Source organism: Rhinopithecus roxellana, chromosome 3 (assembly GCF_007565055.1).
Source record: "Rhinopithecus roxellana isolate Shanxi Qingling chromosome 3, ASM756505v1, whole genome shotgun sequence".
Taxonomy (NCBI): domain Eukaryota; kingdom Metazoa; phylum Chordata; class Mammalia; order Primates; family Cercopithecidae; genus Rhinopithecus; species Rhinopithecus roxellana.
The window spans coordinates 165,197,992-165,218,395 of record NC_044551.1 but is presented as its reverse complement, the minus strand read 5'-3'; the positions used below and the strand labels follow the sequence as shown (position 1 = coordinate 165,218,395).

The 20,404-nt window shown below is 43.9% G+C and overlaps 1 protein-coding gene across 1 annotated transcript in view; it reads left to right on the top strand.

Annotated features, from left to right (window-relative positions):
* LOC104676237 (acetoacetyl-CoA synthetase-like) overlaps nt 1-20,404 on the top strand; it is a 33,334-nt gene that overhangs the window by 1,587 nt on the left and 11,343 nt on the right. Inside the window, 4 exon segments of the mRNA XM_030926681.1 lie at nt 10,608-10,724; nt 10,825-11,042; nt 15,995-16,055; nt 17,106-17,231. Of these exon segments, the coding sequence (XP_030782541.1) occupies nt 10,608-10,724; nt 10,825-11,042; nt 15,995-16,055; nt 17,106-17,231 (522 nt within the window).

The window sequence follows — 20,404 nt, the reverse complement described above, 5'->3', positions numbered from 1 at the left end:
TCTACTAAAAAATACAACAACAACAACAAAAAAAAACTAGCCGGGCGAGGTGGCGGGCGCCCATAGTCCCAGCTACTCGGGAGGCTGAGGCAGGAGAATGGCGTGAACCCGGGAGGCGGAGCTTGCAGTGAGCTGAGATCCGGCCACTGCACTCCAGCCTGGGCGACAGAGCGAGACTCCGTCTCAAAAAAAAAAGATGAGAAAAAGCACTGCAGAAAGAAAACATTCTGAAGGAGAGAGAAAGAGGGGCAGATGGGGGAACAAGGAGCCGGTGGAGAGAGATTGAGAAGGTGTGAGTCACTGCTGGAAGGCTGGGATTTGTTTTTGCTGGGAAGAAAAAATGTTCTTTGTTATCACAAGCCTTGTATGACACCAGCAGCTCCTCCTCACCCCACTGTCACAAACCAGAACCCAAACTGGTGAATGCAAACACACATGCACACACACAAATGCACAGTGTACACTTATGTGCACACACAGATACATGCTAACATACTCAAGATACACATTCACATGCATACATACACATGTAATCACATGCACACTCGTGTGTGCACACACACATGGACATGCACACCCATACAGGTGCACACCCATACAGGCGCACACACACTCACACACATTAGCATTTCCTGTTTAACGTTTTCTGTTTGTGCCTGGTGAAATTGAGTGCCAGGAAATACTGGCCAACCCTTGTGATGTCATCAGTAGGCATACTGGGGGGAGTTGGGTTACGGTCATGGTGTCAAGTTTTGAAGAGGTTTATCCTCGTGTAGGTTTCTTAGCATGAACTAGGTCTTCCCTGAGAGTGGCATCTGGCCCCAGCTCCATGCAGTCCTCACCAAGTCCCATTGCCTGTGCATCCTGTGCTTCATCTTCCAAGGCTGGCTTCAGCAGCGGCCTGTGAAGTTGGCTGCAGAACCATCAAAGTGTGGAAATAGAGATCAGAACTTTACATAACTGTATTTTATCTCACTTTTTAAAATTACCCATTTTTTGTATCTGTTTAATAATGTTTATATTGGTGGAGTTGAGCATTTAAATGATCATTAAATAAAAATGCAATATGGCTGCATGCTCAGAAAGATTGTGCTTTTAGCTATGTTACCAGGGAAGCTTGATGGTCACTTTTCTCTGTGTCTTTTTTTGGACAATCTTTTGGACCCTTCTCCAGTCAAGTGTGATTGTTTAACAGTTCTTATCTCTCTTCCTTCTAACCCCATGCTTAAAAATCTTCAGTAGCTTCCTGTGTTTTTAATACAGTTATGAATATGAGTGTCTTGTCTTTTTTTCTTTTTTTTTTTTTTTCCTTTTTTTTAGACAGAGTCTCACTCTGTCGCCCAGGCTGGAGTGCAGTGGTACAGTCTTGGCTCACTGCAAGCTCTGCCTCCCAGGTTCATGCCATTCTCCTGCTTCAGTCTGCCGTAGCTGGACTACAGGCGCCCGCCACCACGCCCAGCTAATTTTTTGTATTTTCGATAGAGACGGAGTTTCACTGTCTTAGCCAGGATGGTCTCAATCTCCTGACCTCGTGATCCACCCACCTGGGCCTCCCAAAGTGCTGGGATTACAGGTGTGAGCCACCACGTCCGGCTGAGTGTCTTTTCTTAAAATACATAAGATTTGTCTTGCATCTTTTCAGCTTACCTCTTTCTACATCATGACTAGCACACTGGCCTTTGAATTTTGGGGATGAGGCTTCATCCTGCAATCTGTTTTCCCCTTGCTTGGTAAAGCTTCTTCTTTGTCCTCATTGCCCATCTGTTCAACCTCGATTCATTCTCTGGTACTCTTATTAAGTAATACATTCTCTGGTAGTTCTTTCCTGATCCCGTAGGCTTGCTAACTAGTCCCATAGCATCTTGCATTTTTGGTGACTGCAAGAGAGCAGGGAACGTGTCTGGGTTCTCCAGATCCAGTGGTGTGCTGGTAAATGCTTAACAACTGTCTGAAAAACACAGAACTTGGCTTATAGTATTTGCACATTTCTGTGTTGTAAGTAGGAATATCACGGCCAGATTCAAGCTACCAAGCTGATGTCGCTGAATGATGAGTTGGGATGAGATGCGTGCTGGCACACCATCATAGGATAATTCTACCATACAGATTGAGTAGATGCACCATGAACATAGACAATAAAATATACTGAAAGAATTAGAATATGAGGAATCTTAAATATTATAGTTTCAATATAATTTAGTTGGAAGTTCATAGAATGCATTTTAATAATAATGACTTTAAGAATAAACTCTCAGAAATTCCTGAAAATGTAATAACCTGTTCTCATGCAATGGTTTGAGCCAGGACTAGAGATCCCTTGTGTCAAGCACAGACAGGTCACATTTTTTTCATTGATGGCAGACATTGGAATAAGCCAATGTGTATGTGTGCTGCCATTTCTTGGAATTTACTGTGCCCTTGAATTATCAACTTACTCTCATAGAACTGGGATGTTTTGCATTATACTAGCTTTTATATGAGAATGTGTATACCAAAGAGAAATATACACAAGTGCGACTACTCAAGGCCACTCCAGTAGTGCAACTGATTTACTAAGGCATTAACATTGATCTAATGAAGTTTAATGACAAGTGATTGGCTCAGATAAATGATAAGACATTAATCTTGCTTTGTTGGGTAGGCAAAGTGGAAGGAACAATGGTGAATGTTTTATTGTTCGGAATCCCCATTTTGCTTTTCATCTCATTTACCAATCATTAAGAGGTGAATTATCAGAAACACACTTCACTAGTATTTGCCTGCAGCTAGTTAATTGGTAGTTTTGACTGAATTGCTTAGTTCAACCCAAGTTCCTAAAGGGAGTAAACATTTGACTGAAAAGATTTTTTTAGAAGAAAATACAGACTATTTCACAAGATTATAATGACACATTGTGTGGAAATGTAGATTAGGGGTACTCAACACATTTCTGTTAATCCAAGTAAATATTCCTAACATGGATATAAGAGTAAATGCCAGCAAGGTTAACAAAAGTTTATGCAAAATTTAGACATTTTAATAGCCATGTCATAGGGGATTTCAAATATTATTTTCTAAAGATTAACTGTTAACATTTAGGTCCTATAAAGAAAAAGTTTTCAAATGCCCTAGAATATAGTATTTTTTTTTTTTGTTATCATTGTTTCTAGATGAAATAGACATTCTAAACTTTATTTCTAAAAATCGAAAGCTATTAGAGCCAGAAAGGTTTTTCAGAGTGAAAGGTTTTTCAGCCCTCTTTGTTATGGATGAGGAAACTGGAGCCACATGTGAATATGTACAGCCCTGCTCTGTTTGAATGTGAGTATTGGAATGTGTGGTTTACCATTTGAATGACGACCTGAGCAGGTAAGAGCTTGTCGTTGTTCCAGATGGTGCTCAGGCCTACACTGGACTCTATGCCGCCCCGTCATCCTGGATGACTCTCTCCTTTGTTATGTTTGCAGAGAAAGCTAAGGAGGCATATTAGAAATCCATAGTAATGTAGATAAATTTTGTAAAATCAAATACGATGGGTCACCATTCCTACTTCATTCAGAGCAAAAGAAGGGATTTTTTTTTCTATTTTTTCGCATCTTGCTTGCCATTGTGAAAGTGGCATTCAGCTTTGAATCGTTTGCAGTGACGTGATTTTCAATATTGTTGTCTGTGACATTTTGACAGTTAAAATGCCTACTGGAAATGCTGCAATGCTTTTTCTTCTTTTCATTCCCGCTGTCCTAGATAGGACTGTCCTGTCAGTGGGCCTCTCTGTGTGTTTGTGTTGGCTAGGAAGCCACAAACGGGTTGCATTCTTTTTGCTTGGTTGTCAGACTGGCAGAGTTATTGATAAAAGTTTTCATCTTTAGAGTTGTAAATGTGCTACTTAAATATTAGAGCTATTTTATCAGTATTGAAGTGTTTCATTTGCCTAATAAAAAAGCAGCCAAGCATTTGTTTGATTTTCCTTAAAGATTCTGTAAAGAATTCCATAAAGATTTTTATCTTCAAGCCACAAACTTCTGCCTGCAAAAACATGAACCCAATGAGAAGAAATGAGCAGAAAATTAATGTAAAAGTTAAACTGAAGCAAGTGATACTGCATTGTCAAATCTATTTGTCTGAGGACAATCAGCTGTGATTGAGGATCAGACAAGAGAAGTCACCCCCTGAGCTATACTTGATTTGAGTCACCACAAGGGGTGACTGCGCTAGGCCAGGAGAGTAGAGAGTAGGTTAGTGTCTCACTTCCCCCTGGGTCTTGAGCACCCTGTAAACTTTTGAGCTGCTGTGCCTTTTGCAACAATAATAGTCAACCTTGTCCTCAGGCTGCAGTCTAGAAATGTGTAGAATCCCTGCATTGGTTGAGGCATCTTTGGATCCAGAGACTTGGCTGGGATCTTGGGGCCCTGTTGCTTGCTAGAGTCTGAGTAGCATCTGGGTAGGAACCCGAGAGGACTCCCTGGCCTCTGCTGGACAGTCTGTGATAAGAGATGGAGGATGGAGAAGGCTGAGCCTTGTGTCCTTCAAAGATCCTGAGAGCCAGAGCCACAGGTAGGTCAGCTCAGTGGGAAGGAGAAGGGATTCTGGAAGCCAGTCCTTCATGGGATGGTCTCCAATAACAGAAATATTCATGTAAGCCACTAAATGAACTGTGAGAAAACCCTCTTTGAAAACTCCTAAAAGGGTTCATGTCTTTTTTTTTTTTTTAAATCAGAGAAAGGGTCTTGCTGTGTGGCAGAAGCTAGTTTCAAAATCTTGTTCTCAAGCAGTCCTCTGGCCCTCAGCCTCCCAGGGTTGGGATTATAGGCATGAGCCACCATGTGTGACACCTAAGAACTTAGATTTGTGGAAATTCCTCTCAACTCTGTCTGCAGAAATCAAGTTGTAATTTTGGCCGTGGTTTGAGATTTTAAATCTGTTTCTGAGTATTTGCCGGGTTTTGCATCGAAATTTAGAAGACTCAGGTCATGGAATATTAACAGAGTGCACTTTAAACAGATCCCCAGGAGTAACTACTTTTTAATTTTTATTTTTATTTCAATAGTTTTTGGGTACAGGTGGTTTTCGGTTTCACGGATGTGTTCTGAGATTCTAGTGGGTCCATCACCTGAGCAGTGTACACTGTATCTAATATTCAGTTTTTTATCGCTTATCCCCCTCCCATCCTTTCCTCTCCAAGTCCTCAACGTCAATTATATCATTCTTAGGACTGTTTATCCGTGTAGCTTAGCTCTCACTTTTAAGTAAGATACTTGGTTTTTCATTCCCAAATTACTTCACGCAGAATAATGGCCTCCAGCTCCCTCCAAGTCACTGTGAAAGGTATTATTTTGTTTTTGTGGCTGAGTGGTATTCCATGGTGTATGTATACCACATTTTCTTTGTCTACTTGTTGGTCGACGGGCACTTAAGTTGGTTCCACATCTTTGCAATTGCGAATTGTGCAAACATGCATGTGCATGGGCCTTGTTCACATGATACTTCTGTTCCTTTGTGTAGATACCCAGTAGTGGGGTTGCTGGATTGAATGATAGTTCTACTTACATTTCTTTAAGCAATCTCCACACTGTTTTCCATAGTGGTTATACTCATTTACATTCCCCACTAGAAGAGTAAAAGTGTTCCCTTTTCACCACATTCTTGCTAACATCTACTGTTTTTTGATTTTTTCATTACGGCCATTCTTGCAAGAGTAAGGTGGTATCTCACTGTGGTTTTGGTTTGTCTTTGATGATTAGTGATGCTGAGCATTTTTTCATGTGTGTCTGCTTGTGTATCTTCTTTTGAGAAGTGTCCATTTATATCTTTTGTCCACTTTTTAATAGGGTTATTTATGTTTTGCGCATTGATTTGAGTTCCTTATAGTTGGTAGATATTAGACCTTTGTCAGATGCATAGTTTGAGAATGTTTTCTCTCATTTCATAGGTTGTATGTTTACTCTGTTAATAGTGCCTTTTGCTATGAAGAAGCTCTTTTCATTTAATTAGGTCCCACTTGGCAACTTTTGTTGGTGTTGCAGTTGCTTTTGAGGACCTAGTCACAGGTTCTTTCCCGAGGCTGATGTCCTGAATGGTATTTCCTAGGTTTTCTTCTAAAGTTCTTACGGTGTGAGGCTGACCCTGAAATCTCTGATCCAGTGATGAGACCCATGATCTTCAAGAGACTCATCTCACAGCAACAATGTCCACGGGAGACTCACCTCACAGCAGCAGCGTCCACGGGGTCAAAGGAAAGGGAGACTCATCTCACAGCAGCAATGTCCACGGGAGACTCATCTCACAGCAGCAGCATCCACGGGCTCAAAGGAAAGGGAGACTCATCTCATAGCAACAACGTCCACGGGCTCAAAGGAAAGGGAGACTCATCTCACAGCAGCAGCATCCATGGGCTCAAAGGAAAGGGATGGAGGAGTATCTACCATGCAAGAGTCACGGTTCTTTTTTTTTTTTTTCGGGGGGTGGGGATGGGCTCTGTCACTGAGGCTGGAGTGCAGTGCTGTGATTATGGCTCGCTGCACTCAACCTCCCAAGTGATCCTCCCACCTCAGCCTCCTGAGTAGCTGGGACTACAGGCATGCACCACCACACCTGGCTAATTTTTGTATTTTGTGGTAGAGATGGGGTTTTGCCATGTTGCCCAGGCTGATCTCCAACTCCTGTGCTCAAACAATCCACTTGCTTCAGCCTTCCAAAGTGCTGGGATTACAAGCCTGAGCCACCACGTCCAGCCCAGGTATTGCTATTCTTAGATTTAAAAACCTTTAAAGCAATAAAAAGTAGGACAATAAAGGCCATTACATAATGATAAAGGGTACAATCCAACAAGACCTAACTATCTTAAATATATATTCACCCGATGTTGGAACAACTGATTCGTAACACAAGTTCTTCTTGGCCTACAACGTGTCTTAGACAACCACACAGTGATAGTAGGAGACCTCAATTCCCCACTGACAGCAGTAGACAGATCATTAACACAGAAAATGAACAAGGAAACTGGACTTAAACTCAACATTTGACCAGTTAAACCTAATAGTTTTCTACAGAACACTCAACTCAACAACCACAGAATATACATTTTTCTCATCTGCACAGGTAAGACTCGCTAAGATCAATCACATGCTCAGTCATGAAGCAAGTCTCAATAAATTTAAAAAAAACCTGGAAGGGCCCAGTGGCTCACACCTGTAATCCCAACACTTTGGGAGGCCGAGGTGGGTGGATCATGAGGTCAGGAGTTTGAGAACCAGCCTGGCCAACATGGCGAAATTCCGTCTCTACTAAAAATACAAAAAATTAGCCAGGCATGCTGGCAGGTGCCTGTAATCCAGGCTACTTGGGAGGCTGAGGCAGGAGAATCACTTGAACCCAGGAGGTGGAGGTTGCAGTGAGCTGAGATTGTGCCATTGTACTACAGCCTGGGAGACAAGAGCAAGACTCCATCTCAAAAAAAAAAAAAGATGGCAGAAATTTAAAAAATCTTTTAAATTTATGAAAATAGGGACATAGCTTACCAAAGATTTCTGGGATCCAGCTAAAACAGTGTCAAGAAAGTGTAAGTCGCTGAACACATTCATCAAAAAGTCAGAAAGATCTCAAGTTAACAATTACTTTGCTACATAAAGGAACTAGAAAACCAATGAAACTCAAAGCTTGCAGAAGCAAATAAATTGGAGAAGAACTTAATGAAATTGAGAAGCAAAAATCTATACAAAAGATTAATAAAATTAAGAGTAGCTTCTGTGAAATAGTTAAGATTCATAGACAGCTAGATAAAGGAAAAAAAAGAGAGGATTCAAATAAATATAATTGGAAATGACAAAGATGGCATTACAGCTGATCCCACAGAAATACAAAGAACCCTCAGAGAATACTAATAAACAATGCTATGCACTTGTGCACAAGTTAGAAAATCTAGAGGAAATGGATACATTCTGGAAACACACAGTCTCCCACAATTGAATCAGGAAAAGCTTGAAACCTTGAACAGAACAATATTGAGCTCAGAGTGAATCAGTAATATCAAACCTACTCAAAAAGAGGCCCTGCACCAGATGGATTCACAGCCAAATTCTACCGGATGCATAAAGACAAATTGGCAACAATCCTGTTGAAACTATTTTTTTTTTTTTTTTTTTTTGAGACGAAGTCTTGCTCTGTTGCCCAGGTTGGAATGCAGTGGCGTGATCTCAGTTCACTGCAAGTTCTGCCTCCTAGGTTCACGCCATTCTCCTGCCTCAGCCTCTGGAGTAGCTGGGACTACAGGCACCCGCCATCACGCTGGGTTAATTTTTTTTTTTTTTTTTTTTTTTTTTTTGTATTTTTAGTAGAAACAGAGTTTCACCGTGTTAGCCAGGATGGTCTCAATCTCCTGACTTCGTGATCTGCCTGCCTTGGCCTCCCAAAGTGCTGGGATTACAGGTGTGAGCCACCGCACCCGGCCCCTACTGAAACTATTTTAAAAAATCAAAAGAAGAGAGGGTCCTTCATAATTCATTCTCTGAAACCAGCATCAGCCTAATACTAAAATCTGACAGAGACATGACAATGAAAGAAAATCTCAGGCCAGTATTTGTGAGGAACAGAAGCAAAAATCTTCAACAGAATGCTAGCAAGCTGAATCCAGCAGCATGTGAAAATATTAATTCACCATGATCAAGTAGGCTTTATTCTGGGGATGCAAGGTTGGTTCAGCATTTGCAGTAACAAATGTGATTCACTACGTGAACAGATTAAAAGCCAAAACCATATGATCATCTATATAGATGCAGAAAAAACTTTTGATAAAGTGCAACATTCCCTCATGAAAAAAACCCTAACAGGCTGGGCACGGTGCCTCCCAACACACTGGGGAGTGAGGCGGGAGGATCGCTTGAGCCCACGAGTTCAAGGCCTGCCTGAGCAACATAGTGAGACCCATCTCTACCAAAAATATATAGATAGATAGGTATGTATATACACATATGTGTGTGTGTAGATATATGCCCTGTGTGTGTGGTGGTGCATGCCTGTATTTTCAGCTACTCAGGAGGCTGAGGCAGATAGATCACTCGAGCTTAGGAGCTTGTGGCTGCAGTGAGCTGTGATCACATCACTGTACTCCAGCCTGGGCAACAGAGTGAGACCCTCAAAAAATGAAATCAAATCAAATATAAAATAACTAAAATGTGAGGAGCACAGTAAATAATACAAAGAAGGTGGGAAATATCTCCAGCAGGGAGATGTGTGTTTTTTCCTATGTGTCCATGTGTTCTTCTTCTTTAGCTCCCACTTACGAGTGAGACTGTGGTATTCGGTTTTCTGTTCTGCATTAGTTTGCTAAGGATAATGGTCTCCAGCTCCATCCGTGTCCCTGCAACAGACATGATCTTGTTCTTTTTCATTAGTCTGCAATATCTGCATATTCCCACCTACTACCTGACCGCTTCAGCTAATCCTGTGTCACAAGCTAAGGTTCTGTGACTTGCAGCCTCCACTTCAGGGACTATATTTTATTTTGTAGCTGTTGTATTCTGAGCCTTGATTTTAGTGGTCCAAGATTATAGCATCAGCTTCCAAAGAGAATGGAGGAAGAGAAAGTCAAGAAGAAAAAAACATGATCAATATGCCTCTTAAAGAAGGCTCTTAGAAGCTGCTAAATGATGTTTTGCTTGCAAATCATCAGCTGGAAGGTAGAGACAGGGCCATCTCTAACTAACAGAGGGGCTGAGAAATGCAGTCTCCATCCTAGGGAGCCATATGCCTAGTCCAAAAATGGGGTTCTATCACTTTGGAAGTGAGAGTGGTAACTAGGGCAGACCAGCAGTGTCTGCCATAGAAAGGTATCATTATAATTCCCATTTTGAAGATAAGAACACTGAGGCTTAAAGACGCTGAGTGCTTCTTGAGAGTAAGTGGTAAAGCTGATTCCAACCCATGTGATCTGTCTAGTCTAGTACCCATTAGTTCTTCCCAATCCTCTCCCTCCTCCCACCCTCCACCCTCTCTTCACCCCCAGGGTGTGTTTTTCTCCTCTGTGTGTTCATGTGTTCTCATCATTTCGCTCTCATTTATAAGTGGGAATATCCCATATTTGTTTCTTCCTGTGTTAGTTGGCTGAGGATGAGGGTCTCCAGCTCCATCCATGTCCCTGTAAAGGACATGATCCCATTGTTTTTTACGGCTGCATAGTATTCCATAGTGTATATTACCACATAGTCTTTATCCAGACTTCAATGTAAAACCCAAAACTATAAAAACCCTTGACAACAGCATAGGCAATACCATTCAGGACATAGGCATGGGCTAAGATTTCATGACAAAGACACCAAAAGCAATTGCAACAGAAGCCAAATTTGACAAATGGGATCTAATTAAACTAAAGAGCTTCTGCACAGCAAAAGAAACTATTAGCAAAGAGGCAACCTATAGAATAGGAGAATATTTTTGCAAACGGTGCATCCCACAAAGGTCTAATACCCATCATCTGTAAGGAACTGAACAAATTTATAAGAAAAAAAGGCTAGATGAATTGGTAGTTGAAGTTTCAACTTTGTGAGAAATCTTCTCCTCCACCATCCCCTTGCTATGTCCCCAAATTGTCAGCACTGGAGTTCCAAGAAGACTGGAAGCATTGGCGGTTGCAGAAAAGCAGGAGGCAGCTGTGGCAGCCCAGGCTGAGCAGGTGCAGCAGTTCCAGAGCCTCGAGGCCATGGCCTGGCCTGATGCATCCTGGGAGGTGGAATCAGCCTGCCATGTGCAGTGTGAGCAGCGGACGGGGCCCAACCTTCTGCCCGCACGTGGTGCGCATGTGTGTTCCCCTCCCCCCCCCCCCCCCCCCCCCCGCCCTCCCCATGGAGGCAGCGGAGCGAGTGTGGCCTGGCATGGCATGCACAGTGAGGAGAAGAAGAGAGCTCTGGTTCCCTCAGGACCCCACTGGGTGCCACTGGCAGCTTCCAGATGACTTGGGCCCCTGTCCTGGGGAAGAAACGGCTCGCGTCCCGGTGCTGACTGCTGAGGAGGGAGCTTCCTTCCGTGCGGGTTTCTCCACAGCGCGACTGCTCCAGCATTTTTCCTTCAAGGTCAGGATAGAAGGTTTCATTTTCTTCTGTGTTCTGTTTCTTCTTGTCAGGTTCTCAGGCGTTTTGCGCTTTCTCTGGTAGTATTTTCGTCTTTATTTTTCGTGGTTTTCATTTCCCCAACAAGGGCTTTTGAGGGTGGCAACGTAGCAGGCTGTGATATTTTTAGGGGTTCAGGATTTTTTTTCAGGGAAACACCCCCATGTACATAGAGAGGGAAGCTGCAGCTGCTGGAATAAGGGGAAACCCAGCCCAGGTTGGGGTCGGGGCCAGGCCCAGGCCCAGGTTTGGCTGCAGGTGTCCAAGCCTCAGGAGGAGGAAAAGAGATCCTAGCTGTCTCCAGGCTTCCATGTGCGTTCCAGCTGTCAGGACATGGGCTGCTTTTCTCCATCCCCCGGCAACAAGTGTCCCCTCCTGTACATCCTGTCGTGGCCACCCAACGGGGTAGGGAGCTTCACTGCAGTTTAATGTTGTCTTTGTAGAAATATATTTCAGGGTCGCTGCCGAAGTTTCAGTGGATCATTTGTTCTTTTTTCTCGTTGTTGCTACTGAGTACTGTGTATATGTTCTATATTTTCCGTAACAAGCCCCCAGCAGATATGTGAGTCCCCCAAATCCTCTTTCAACCTTTCTCATTGAGTTTGCCATTTCCTTTGCGGTGCAGCAGCTTTTCAGTCTGCTGTAGCCTTGAGTGTCTATTTTTGCTTTTGTTGCTTGTGATTTTATTGCCCAAGTAAAAAAAAAAAATCATTCACATGTAGTTTCCATTCTCAATGAAATTTTACCCCTGTGTGTTCCTTTTTTCATTTTCTTTTCTTTGTTATTTGAGACGGGGTTTTCACTCTTGTTGCCCAGGCTGGAGTACAATGGCGCAATCGCAGCTCACCACAATCTCCGCTTCCCAGGTTCAAGCAATTCTCCTGATTCAGCCTCCCTAGTAGCTGGAATTACAGGCAGGTGCCACCATGCTGGGCTAATTTTGTATTTTTAGTAGAGACGGGGGTTTCTCCATGTTGGTCAGGCTGGTCTCAAACATTTTGTGTCTCTGCGGTTTATTGATATGTGTATATTTTGAGTAATGATCAAACCAGGATACTTAGCATATCTGTTTCCGAAGATCAGGTATTATTTCTCTCTTGGGAGAACAAATTGTTCCCTTCTAGCTGTTTTGAAAAATACAACACCAGAATGCATTTCTGTCATCTAACTGCAACTATGTTTCCAAAATGAATCTTCCACAGCAAACCACTCCTGTGCTTCTACTTCTTGAAGGTAAAGTTTTTTGGATTCCATATAAGTGAGATGATGCTGTGGTTGTCTTTCTATGCCTGGCTTATTTTACTTAGCATAGTATTTTCCAGGTTCATCCATGTTGTTCCAAATGGAAAGGACGTGATTTGCGCATGACTGAGGAGAGCTGTGTTGTGTGGACATACCACAGTTTCCATATCCCTTCGTTGGGATGGTCAGGTAGATTGATTCCCTGTCTTGGGTATCATGAATCGTGCTTCATTAAACACAGGAAGGCAGGTAACTCCTTAAAGGACAGGTTTCCTTTGCTGTAAATGTACACCAAGTGTGGGAATGACCGGATGAACTGGTAATGGTAATTTTAATTTTTTGAGGAAGCTCTGACTTTTTTTCACAGTATATACACTAATTTTCAATGCCAACAATAGCGTATAAGAGTTTCCCTTTGCATGAATCTACATAGGCCCCTGCCTTCCAAAACTTCTATTGCTCCTTTGAGTACTGCTCATTCTCAGTGGAGTTTGACAGTATCTTAGTGTGTGTTTGGCATGAGAGTGATGTGGTGCCACTCTTCTTTTAGCTGAGAGTCAGTTTCATGTTTTCTTTGTGGAAGTGGCTACTGCAGGTCCTTTGCACATTTGTAGCTTGTGTATTTGTTTTTATCCTTTCCCCCCACTTAGTACCTTTAGTTTCTTTCTTTTTTTTTTTTTTTTTTTTGAGACAGAGTCTCGCTCAGTTGCCCAGGCTGGAGTGCAGTGGCACGATCTCGGCTCACTGCAAGCTCCGCCTCCCGGGTTCACGCCATTCTCCTGCCTCAGCCTCCTGAGTAGCTGGGACTACAGGCGCCTGCCACCACGCCCGGCTAATTTTTTTTTTGTATTTTTAGTAGAGACGGGGTTTCACATGTTGGCCAGGATGGTCTCGATCTCCTGACCTTGTGATCCGCCCGTCTCGGCCTCCCAAAGTGCTGGGATTACAGGCGTGAGCCACCGCGCCCAGCCAGTACCTTTAGTTTCCTAAATAGGTTAGATGACAACCCCTTTCAAATTTATGATTTTCCATAATTTTCCCCCAATCATCTTTTTCTCCAATATAGGATGCCTTCTCTTGGGGTTCATTGTTTTCCCTCCCATGTAGAGAGGTCTAAAGTCTCAAACGCTGATATTTGCTTTTGTTAGCAGTGATTTCTGCGTCCCGCTCAGGGGGAGGAAAGGAGGATGGTGAAGCCATTGTATTGTCTGTGGGTACACAGATTTGTGTTTTCCCACAAATAAACGCTAATCCTGTGTTTTCCCCTTGGGAGTTTTTTTGGTTTCAGGATTGAACTTGGGTGTTCAATGGGTTTTGCGTTGATTTTTATGTATTTTGCAACATAAGGGAACTGTTTCAGTCTTTTGCACATGAACACCCGGTTTTTTCAACAGTTACGGCTTGGTGAGCTTTTGCAGACTATGTTTTCACTGTGTGAAAGTTTAGGTTGATTATTTGGCTCCCCAATTTTGTCCATTCAGTGTCTTTCTTTGTTTATGCCAGTAATGAATTGTTTGGATCACTACAGATTTCCTCTTTTCCTTTTTTAAGAATTTATTTTCCACTTTTAACCTTGATTTCTGAAGTGACCTCTACTTGTATTGTGAGTAAAGGGTGCAGTTTGCAGGTCGGGCACGTGAGTGTATAACAGGGAGCTGAAGTGCTGAAGCTTGGGTTCCCGATGAACCCTGTCACCCCGGCAGTGAGCGCAGTAGCAGTCGAGTGGTTCTTCCACCAAGTCTCCCTGTCTTCCTCCTTTTTCCGCCTGGTTGGCCCAGTGTCTTGTTTTTTTTTGTTTTGTTTTTTTGGTTTTTTTCATCTTTATGTTTGGGCGTGTTCAGTGTTTAGCTTCCACCTGTAAGTGAGAACATGATGTATTTGGTGTTCTGTCATTGTTTTAGCTTGCTTAGCATAATGGCCTCCAGGTCCATCCTTGTTGCTGCTGAGGGCATGAATTTTTTTTTTTAATCCGCGTAGAGTTTTGCAGTGTCTGTGTACCAAACTTAAAAAAAAATCCACTGTTGATTTGCACATAGGTCCATCTCACCGTTTTGTTCTTGTGAATAGCACTCTGAGAACACAGGAGTGCGTGTGTTTTTTTGATGGAAGCGTTTGTTTTCCTTTGAGTAGATACCCATGGTGGGATTGCTGGGTCAGAGGGTAGTTCCTTTGTAAGTACCCTTGAGTAATCTCCAAACCCACATTGTGAGAGCTAGTTTACATTCACACTGAGAGTGTAGCAGCCTTCCCTGTCCTCTGCTACCTCACCAGCATGTTATGTTTTGACTTTGGACGAAGGGCCATGCTGAGTGGCGTCAGACGGCATCTCCCTGTGCTTGCAAGTTCTGTTTCTCTGATGATTGGTGCTGTTGAGCATTTTTTCATGCCTGTTGGTCGCTTGTCTGTCCTGCCTTGACAAGTGTGCATATATGATTTTTGCCCATTTTTTAAATTGGATTATTTGCTTTTCTGCTTTTTGATTTAAGGTCTTGGTAGATTCTGGCTATAAGACCTTGGTCAGAAATAGTTTGGGAACATTTTCTCGATCCTGTAGCCTGTGTATTCACCGTGATGGTGATTTATTTTGCTTTGTGGCAGATGTTTCGTTTCTTAGGCCCGACTAGTTCATTTTGGTTTTTCTTGCCATTGCTTTTGGGGAGTAAGCCATATAAATGGTTTACCAAATTTGGCCTGTCATGAGAAAGGTATTTCCAAGGTTTTCTTGTAGGACTTTCATAGTTTGAGGTCTTCTACTGAAATCTTGCATTCACCTTGAGTTAGGTTTTCCATGTGGTGAGAGGTGGGGCTCCAGTGTTAACTCTTCTGCTAGCCACGCATCCTGGCACCATTCACTGCATAGCGAGTCCTTTGTCCATTGCTTATTTTTGTGGAGTTGGTTGAAAGCCAGATAATTGCTGTTGTGCAGGGTTACTTCTGGGTTCTCTGCTCTGTCTAGGTGGAAGTGGGTCTTGTAGCTTTGGGATGAAATTTGAAAGTGGGGAATGTGCTGCATCTGACATAGTTTGGATTTCTCAGGCTGGCTTTGGAACTTCAGGGCATTTCATGGTTGCATGAGAATTTTCGCATTGTGTCTTTACATTTCTTTAAATACGAACTTGCCCCATAGTAAAGGTGCACAACTAGAGAGTAGAGTGGGACGTTTTGGTCCCTGTATGCATTGTGTCATGACAGAATCAGGATACTTAGCCTTTCTTTTGCCTCATAGAGTTGTTTCTTTGGGGGAGGACATTCAGAATCCTCCTTGTTAGCTGTCCTGAAAATTACCCTCTGATAATATCCCTGGTCACCCTGCTGTGGAATAGAACTGCGGGTTTTATTCTTCTCATAAAGTGTGGAACTTTGTACCCATTTCCCCGCCCAGGCCCCACCTTCCCCTCAAACCCTGGTAAGCACTAGGGTGCTTTCTAGGTCTATGAGATCAAGATTTTTAGATGCCTCATGAGTGAAGTGATGCAGTGTTTGTCTTTCTCAGTGTAGCTCATTTCATTTACTATCATTTCCTCCAGGTTCAACCATGTGGCTCCCGATGCGTGATTTCAGTATCTGGGTCTGGCTGAAGAGTGTTCCGTTGTGAATGGACACTATGGTCTCTGTATTCCATCATCGTTAGATGGATAGGTAGGTTGATTTCTCATCTTTGCTATTGTGAATAGTGCCACAGTCAGATTCAGGCCCAGAACCTGGGCATGGCCATGGAAGCGTGGAACGAGGAAGGTGATGGCTCCGCCAACTGTTTCTTTCTGTGATTAGGCGTGAGTTGGGAGCTTGGGAGCGCTCGGATGTGTAACTTTGCTTGGTGATGGTTCTCCAAAACAGCCCTCGGAGGGGAGGCCCCTGTCACTTGTAGCATGATGTCCTTTCCCCACAGCTTGGTTTAACACCCACCGGGCTCCTAGTCCCCAGCCCCTGAGAGGTCAGGGTCGAGCTGGAGAACAGACGGAGAGCTGTGTGCTCAGGAATGGCGGGCAAGGGTGGTTGTTGCCCTGAATCTGAACCCTGGTGCTGGATTCACAGGCAGTGGCCAGCTCTGAGCATCTGAGATCCTGGTCGTGAAAGGGATAGTCTCCCGCTGTGCTGGGCCTGGCAGCTGGAAATCCAGCTGTGCTAGGAGGGGTGAGCAGGGCTCAGTGTAGCTGCTCTGCAGAGCAATGCGGGAGTAGTCAGTGACGCTGAAGATGCATACGTGCCCTGTGATCTAGGAATTCCACTCCCAGAAGACTGACTTGTGATCCATGCAAGAATGTTTGTAACCCCATGGTTTATAATGGAAAACAAAATTGGGAACAATAGAAATGTCCATCTTTGTGCAGAAGTTCTGTGATCACACGTGACGAATGACGAAGCAGTAAACAGGAATGAACCAGAGCGACGTGTAGTAGCCCAAACGAGCCATCCAGACGTCATGCTGAGTGAGCTCAGGAAGATGCGGGACACGTAGAAGGGCAGCGTGTGTGTGTTCAGACGCATGCAGAGTGACGATACATGCTATTCAGGGACGCATGTGGATGGAGCAAAAATGTTAACACACAGAGAAATAACCAATTGCCATGTTCAAGACAGCGATTTTGGGGAGCACATATAGGGAGGCAACTTCATCCGGGAGAAACACATTATTAGGCTGCCATGACAAGTGTGTTGGCATGGACCATCTCTGTACCTTTGTATATGTCTGGAATATTGCATAATAAGTAATAGCTTAAGAGAGATAGCCAGGGTGTGTGGCTGTGGTGTGTGTTGGGCTTATTTTTAATTCTCCCATATTAGAAAAGGCGGTTTGGGGAGACAGCAGCGAGCTGCTATGTACTAAGCCGATCCCTTGCTAGCTCACACACTTCTGGAACAATGAGAACGGCAACAAGTACAGGAAGGAGTATTTCTCCACATTCCCAGGTTGGTTGGAGACATGCAGACAGAGCTGCCCAGCCTCTGCCTTGGCTGGGCCTTCTGTGTCTCATTGTGTATCCTCATCCTTCCCTTCCCATCTTGCCCCTCCCCTCTTCCTTCCCCCACCAGGGCTTGGAGAAGCTGCATGTAGCTCATTCTGCCAGTGGGACAATAATGAATTTTTGATGGATATCTTGTTGTCTTCAGCTTGAAGCTATCATGTGTAACTGTAATCTGGGTGTAGCTGAATCTCAGCCATCTTTGCCCAGAGCCTCTTGGCCAGGGCCCCTGTTGTTGGTAGCTGGCATGAGCCTCTGGTTTGCATGTGGCAGGGTGGAGGGTGCAGGGCCCACTCGCTGAAACAGGGAAATGCCTGCCTGTTCAAGAGGAGTGGCATGTGGAAGTGGTGTCTGGCTGAGGTCTCTTCCTTTGTGTGTCTCACCATCATTCAGTCCTCATGGAGATGCTAGAGGAAGAGCACTTTTGCTGTGGAAGGATTTACAACCGGACATGTCACTCTCACATAGACTGACACCCCTGAGTGTCCTGTTTTGAGCGCTGCCTTGCCCCAAAGCAGGTGTGATACTGTACCTTGTTTTAATATTGATAGACTCTCCCTTAATTGAAAAAGCCAGATGGACTCCATTTGGCTCCTTCATTTACAAGACATCAAGGGTTCCTCACCCACCCCCTTTCCTCAAGGACTTAACTCGTGCCAGCTGACTCTCAGAATATCAAAGAGTGCAATTAACTGATAAGGTGCTGAGGCAAGCTATGTCTGCAGTTCCCAGGAATTCGCCCAGGTGATAGTACCCTAAAGCCCCCCACGATGTTTGTGTCCAGCAGAAAACACCCAGAGCCCCCACACCTGTCACCTTGTGATGAATTTAAAGCCCCTGCACCTGGAACTGTTTGTTTTCCTGTAACCGTTTGTCTTTTTAACTTTTTTTTTTTTTGCCTGTTTTACTTATGTAAGATTGCTACAGCTAGGCTCCCCCTCCACTCTCTAAACCAAAGTATAAAAGAAAATCTAGCCCCTTTGGGGTCAAGAAAATTTTGAGCACCAGCTGTCTCTGGGTTGCCGGCTAATAAAGGACTCCTGAGTTCATCTCAAAGTGTGGCGTTTCTCTGTAACTCGCTTGGTTACAACACAGGGAAGTCTTTTTTAAAGCTCTGATTCCTGTCTCTATTTTTATTTCATAAGCAGTCTGGAGTTATTGCTGCCATATAATTCATCGTTTAGCCTTGTGTTTCTGAGTTATTTATACTCAGTACTTGCTCGCTGCAGTCTCTCAAAAGGTAATGTGGTTTAGCATAGACGTATGGAGAATCAGAAAGCAGCAAGTGCTAGGATTTGCCAGGAATCTTTCCTGCCCTGCGTATTTGTGTGCCACTGTAAAGCCATTGTGCCTGGAATAGCGCCTTCCTGCCGCTGTGTGGGGCATCCCCCCAGGGGTGGCTCAGCCTCCACTGCATACCTGCTGCACCTATGCCCGGAGCTGTGAGCAGCTGTGCAGATGTACGAATGCAGAAAAGCAAGAGTGGATGTAGAGAAACTCTTCAGATGACCCTGAAGAAGAGGGCAGGGGCTCCTGCCTTGGGAGGAGAGGCCAAAAGGATTAGAATCTCAGCTTGAGGATCCATCCAAGAAATGACAGCCCTTCATCTTCTGTAACATTGTTCTTTGAAAACTCGCTTTTCTGTCACTTTTTTTGTCACATGTGCAAGGGCTCATGTGATGTCTCTCAGGATTAATTTCAGAATGACCTCTTTTTGAAACTGATACTCCTTCTTGAAGAAAACATATACTTTGTGATGTGTTATATTTCCATTTTTGCCTTGGCTGCTAGGAAACTCAGAGCTGAAATCATCACTTTGTTTTTGTAGTCCTCTTACCTTTAGGGTAGGGTTTTGCTTCTCTTTGAGTAATCCTATCATGAAGTCAGTTTTATAGGTAGCTTCCTCTGATACTTCCTGGGTGTAGATGAGAGACATGAATAAATGTGGAAAGACAAAGGCAGATCAGATCATGAGACCTGAAGCTGTTTTCCTGGACAGGGTGAACATAGGCTGCACTTAGACCATTCCTCAGGCACCAGCGCTGAGAGATTCTTGGGCTGTATAGGAAATGGCGTGGTGGCAAAACCAAGCAACAAGAGCAAGTCTTCCTTTCCACAGCTGGGAGTGGGTTTACGAACATCGTTACCTTAAAAGATGATGCTAGGTGAAAACGGAAACAGGCCGTGTGCTGATGAGGCATTGCTCCTCACAAGAGGGCATTAGCTGCGGGGGTCTGCCCACAGACCCTGGCCCAAACAATGGATGAATAAACGTACACTGATGGCACAGATACTCTGCTTTTCCAGTCCAGCTGAGGGTCTGAGGCCACTCACAGACTCCAAGGAGAGTCCTGTAAAGAATGGCAGCCACAGCCCTCAGCAGCTTGCACTCCAGGCATTTATTTAGTACATAATTAACAACAGAAGCTCTGAGTCAACACACTTGTAGATAATGATTAAAAGTGAGGTTCCAAAAGCACACATCATTAGTGGGAAATAGCCCTAGTTGACCTCCCAAGAGAGCCATCCTGCCCTCGAATGTCTGAAGGTCAGTCTTAAGACCACAGGAGTAAACAAGTTAACTTCCCCACATCCCACTGTTTACTATTCTAATCTATTTAACTAAAGGTAATGGGACCAGGCCGCCTTTAGCCCCGTCTATTACTGAAGTCATGTGAAAACCCTCAGGCCTTCCGGAAGGGTTTTGTGGGTATCATAACTAATATTTTCCCCATCAGCCTGATCGAATCCCATCATGCTGGTATGGAAAGATTCAGGAAGATAGTAAGTGAAAATGAGAGTTCAAGAACAGAAGACATAGCATCCCTTTTGTGTAAACTGTATATTTTATTTATTTATTTATTTTCTTAGATACAGGGTCTCCATCTGTCCCCCAGGCTGGAGTGCAGTGATGTGATCTCAGCTCACTGCAGCCTTGATGTCCAGGGCTCAGAGGATCCTCCCGCCTCCTAAGTAGCTGGACTACAGGTGTGTGCTACCATGTCTGGTTAATTTTCATATTTTTTGTAGAGATGAGGTCTCTCTCTGTTGCCCAGGCTGATCTTAAACTCTTGAGCTCAAGCAATCCTCCCGCCTCAGCCTCCTCAAGTGCTGGGATTA